At 37.5% G+C, this 4,582-nt stretch overlaps 1 protein-coding gene across 1 annotated transcript; it reads left to right on the top strand.

The window, feature by feature from the left end:
- Positions 1–215: 215 nt before the first annotated feature.
- Positions 216–3,317, top strand: LOC125836014 (F-box protein At5g03100-like). Its single transcript, XM_049515106.1, has 4 exons — positions 216–1,205; positions 1,945–2,115; positions 2,394–2,638; positions 3,231–3,317. Exons 1-4 carry the CDS (start codon positions 255–257, stop codon positions 3,292–3,294), a joined length of 1,431 nt encoding a protein of 476 aa, XP_049371063.1. The 5' UTR covers positions 216–254; the 3' UTR covers positions 3,295–3,317.
- The last annotated feature ends 1,265 nt before the right edge of the window (positions 3,318–4,582 follow it).

Below are 4,582 nucleotides of genomic sequence, written 5' to 3' on the forward strand. Positions count from 1 at the left end.
ATCAAAAAAGACAAAAAATATTAGGCAAACCTTTCCATCTGTTCTAGAATTGCCGATGGAGGTGGCATGTATTCCGTGAACTTAGTTGCGGCGTATAAAAGCTAGGCTGAACACTTCTTATTTAGGACATTTTTCTTCTCTTTTTAAATATTTTACTCTCTCCTAATTTTTACAGAGTTTTGTGCACAGAAATCGAGGACATATAAACCGCCATTACCAAAACTGCAATTGAAGATTCTCTATACTCCCTGGAAATGCACAAGAAAATCATGGCGGCGGCCGGAGGAGGAGACCGGCTGACTGATCTGCCGGAGGAGATTCTACTCTACATCCTCTCTATGTTACCAAACAGTAGACAAGTTGTTCGAACCAGCGTATTATCATCGCAATGGCGATTTCTTTGGAAATCCGTTTCAGCATCACTCGATTTCAACTCAGAAGATTATCGTAAACCTTACAAAAAAATATACATTCTCGATTACGCAGCTTCTGTTAATAGAGAGCTTCATTATTGGAGGTCTTGCGAGAAAATCAAATCATTTAGGGTTTTTCCTTATAGCTACCAGGATTTTATTGCTCATGATGTTGATTTGTGGGTTCACTTTGCTCTTAATATTGGTAAGGTTGAAGAGTTTACGTTGAAATTTTGTTATTTTGATTCTCTAGATTTTGCGTATAAATTTCCTGAATTCGCGTATACGAATACGGTTTTAAGGAATTTGGTGTTAGGATTTTGCCGGTTGAGACCTTCTGGTAATGTGAAATGGAGTAATTTGGTTTCTCTTTCGATTGGGGATGCGGGTATGACAGAGGGTGTAATGGAAAAAATATTATCAGGTTGTCCTATTTTGGAGTGCTTGGAATTAGATAAAGTTGTTGGTATTCGTCGTCTGGAAATCAGCTCTGTGAAGCTGAGAAAATTGGTTGTAACGATTTATGAAACAGAATCTGCTGATGATGATCAAGACTATTGCGTCGAAATTCATGCCCCACATATTCGACATTTAGAACTTTCGGGATTGTGTTACGATAAGATACACTTTCAGCTGAGAAATGTGGCTTCTCTTGTCACTGCAGTCCTTTCTTTAAATGTTTATTTTTTCGACCTTGAAGAGAATTTGGAGAAGGAGTGTAGATATTTGCAGGAACTTCTTCACCACGTTGCCAATGTCAAGAATCTTGAATTGGGTCCCTGGTGCATCGAGGTTTGTTCATACTTTGGCTATCCAATTCAGATTTTGTTTTTCATTTGCTATTGAATTCATCAGTTTTGTAACTATGTTTGTAAGTACTAAAGAATAACATCCTCATGGCCAATTTTGTTAGACAGTTGTAGGTGATTGAAACAAGGCCTATTGAACAAAAAAATTACTCTATTTATGACGGAAATTGTGAGAATAAAGAGTTTACTATAGGATAGATAACATTTAAAATTTGGATTGGTTTTACGGTGATCATACTCTTGAAGTCATGTGAATGGGTGTGGCCTAGTGGTCAATGATGTGGGTTGAGCCTTAGTCGTTGTAGCCTTGGTTGACAAAGTTACCTAGTACCTGTTGCGGATAGGAAGTGGCAATTGGCAAGTATCCTGTGGAATTAATTGAGGTGCACGCAAACTGGCCCGAACACTACTTTTATCAAACAGTCATGTAATGTGTTTTTCCAAACATTAACATACCTAGTGTAATCCCTCTACTTGTGGTCTAGGGAAGGGGTGTGGCGTACGCAAACCTTACGCCTACCTTTGTGGGTTTTCTCCAAGTGTTTAAAAATCAATCCGTAGATTTCCAAGCCAGCCTTGAATACTTCGATGTGGCTTGAGGCAAAACAGTCCTATAGTTGAAGTTGTTTGTACGAATTATTGAACAATTTTCATGTCATTTACTAAGAATGTTGCATTTCCTAGTTTTTGATGTATTTTGGTTTATCTTTTTGGTTCATAAGTGCCTGTCCATACTGGAGTTTAAAGGGTGGCATGTTCCACCATCAAGCTGGAAATTCTTAAAACTTAACGCAGCCTTAGAACAGTACGACTATCCTGGAATTTGCAGCTTTCTATCGAGTTCATCAGGTCTTGAGACATTGGTCATTGACTGGTGCCATCCTAAACCAAGAGTAAGTTTCTTTTAGACCTTTATTTTTATTACTTAATGTAATTAATATAAAACTATTAGTGAAAGATGATATATGTTTAGTGCTTCAGGAAAAAAAGTCATTATACTTTCTTTTCTGTTTTGCTTTTAAATTGAAACCACCTTACTGTTATGTTTCATAGATGATGATAAAAGGTTACAAAGAGGGGATTTGACAGCTTATCCTCTTCCAGAAAGGGGATTTGGAAAAATTTATCAGCTTTTTAATTTGTCTGCAATATATCGGATTTTTTCCTGCAGGAATTGCTGTCAATGTACACAAATGAGGATGAACGACGGAGGAGATTTGAAACACATAGTTTTAACTGTTCATTGCCACATCTAAAGTTCTTCAAGTTCATTAACTTTTATGGAAAACCAAGTGAAAAAAAGTTTGTACACCCATTGATCAAATGTTTGTGCAAGAATGCGACAGCACTAAAGAAGTCTGTCATTGCTTGCAACTTCAGAAGGAGAGATGTGTTTTGGAATTATGTTGTCAGGAGGTCCTAAGCTTTCCAAGATCCTGTCCGCAAGCTTCAGTTGTCTTTCCTTGTTGATAATCTTACGCCATTCTCTTTTGTTGTGATCGCAACATACATAACAACCTTTTACTTTTGGTTTGAAACTGGTTTATAGTTGATAGACGAGGTTTGGATTCTAGTTATCAGTATCCAATACAAAATAGTTGATTGTAGATTTTTCATGTCTAAGCACAATGTATTTTTTCTTTGATAATCATGTAAGAAAGCTTGACCTAAGGTTGAATGTCATTTTGCAGAAAGTGTATTTCTAGATTCATTACTTCTGAATGGACTTGTTTCTTTCGGCATGTTTTTTTTTTTTTTTGGTGGAAAATTGAGGACCAGCCACTTGAAGAATCCTGCATTGATAAGATCTTATAGAATTAAGAAATGGGCTAACTGTTGATAACTATATTGTGACGGATATGTTGATGAGAAATAATATGAGATGGTTTACTTGACAAAGTGTGCATATGTTTATGTTACATTCAGCTAAGGCTCTTGTAAAGATGGAACTCCCAACATGTCTTCATCAGCTGTTCCTTCAACAGATCATTCTTATCTTTTATTTCAGCTTGCAAGTGTGCAATGTTCCAAATTATTCAGAGCAAAAACATTGGTTCTTGGGAACCCTTTGATCCTGGGGATTGAAAGCTCTGGAACAAGCTGTTGACTGATTCTTCAGCAGTCTTTTTATGGTCCTAATTTTTAGTTAAGTTTTACTAAGTCAATTAGATAGTTATTGTTAGTGGGCATGTTGTTGGCAGCAGTTTACCTCAGCAGAACCACTTTTGCTTTAGTTCCTAGTTTTTAGGTCTATTTGTTAAGTTGTAAGCCTATATAATGGCACTAGGTTATCTGATTTTATGCACTCGAATTGAGAGATTAAGAAACAACGAGTCTCTTTTCTGTTTCAGCGCTTTGTCTACACTTTCTCTCTTCTTTATTCCAACAATCTTGGTATCAGAGCAATCAGGTTTCTACACCTGGGAGCCAGAGAGAGGGTGAGAAAGAGAGATTGTAAAACGCAAGAAAGAAATCCTTTATCTTCAGATTTGAAAAAAAAATGGCAGTGAACACCAATTCAAATTCTCAGCCTCTTCCAATCTTTAAAGGGGTGAATTATCAGTTTTGGAGTCTTAAGATGAAGACTCTTTTTAAGTCTCAAGAGCTATGGGACTTGGTGGAGAAAGGATTTCCAGACCCCGATGAAGGTCATGCGCAACAGCTCCGGGAAAATCGTAGAAAGGATTCGAAGGCGCTGTTCTTGATTCAACAAGCCCTTCATGATGATATCTTTCCCAGAATTTCAGCAGCAGAGACATCCAATGAAGCTTGGGAAATTTTGCAGCAGGAATATATGGGAGATAAGAAGGTAATTGTAGTTAAATTGCAAACCTTACGTCGTGATTTTGAAACTCTAAGCATGAAAAAGGGTGAATCTGTGCAAGACTATATGTCTTGAGTCTCTGCAATTGTTAAATCTGATGAAGTCTTATGGAGAAAAGATTTTTGATGAAACTGTTGTAGCAAAGGTTTTGAGGTCTTTAACCAGTAAGTTTGAGCATGTGGTTGCTGCTATCGAAGAATCCAAGAACTTATCTGACTATTCGTTTGATGAATTAATGGGTTCTTTGTTAGCTCATGAAGATAGGCTAAACCGATCACATGAGAAGGTTGAAGAAAAAGCATTCCAGGTGAAAGAGGAGTCTTCTTTCTCCAAAGAAAAATCCTCAAATTTTTCTGGTAGAGGTCGAGGAAGAGGTGGATTTCGAGGCAGAGGTCGAGGCCGCAGCAGAGGTCGAGGACAATTTAGTGAGTCACGTCAGCCCAAGAGTGACTTACAATGCTGGTATTGCAAGAAGTCCGGCCACAGTGAAGCATATTGTTGGACCAAGCAAAGAGATGAACAGAAACATGCCAATC

The sequence above is a fragment of the Solanum verrucosum genome, unplaced genomic scaffold (assembly GCF_900185275.1).
Source record: "Solanum verrucosum unplaced genomic scaffold, falcon-dt-bn FXZP01000208.1, whole genome shotgun sequence".
NCBI lineage: Eukaryota > Viridiplantae > Streptophyta > Magnoliopsida > Solanales > Solanaceae > Solanum > Solanum verrucosum.

Bases quoted from the DNA above. Each gene is read 5' to 3' on its own strand.
- LOC125836014 (XM_049515106.1), top strand. From the start codon at position 255: ATGCACAAGAAAATCATGGCGGCGGCCGGAGGAGGAGACCGGCTGACT. The intron at 1,206-1,944 runs GTTTGTTCATAC...TTGGTTCATAAG, and splicing joins TGGGTCCCTGGTGCATCGAG to TGCCTGTCCATACTGGAGTT. The intron at 2,116-2,393 runs GTAAGTTTCTTT...TTTTTCCTGCAG, and splicing joins GGTGCCATCCTAAACCAAGA to GAATTGCTGTCAATGTACAC.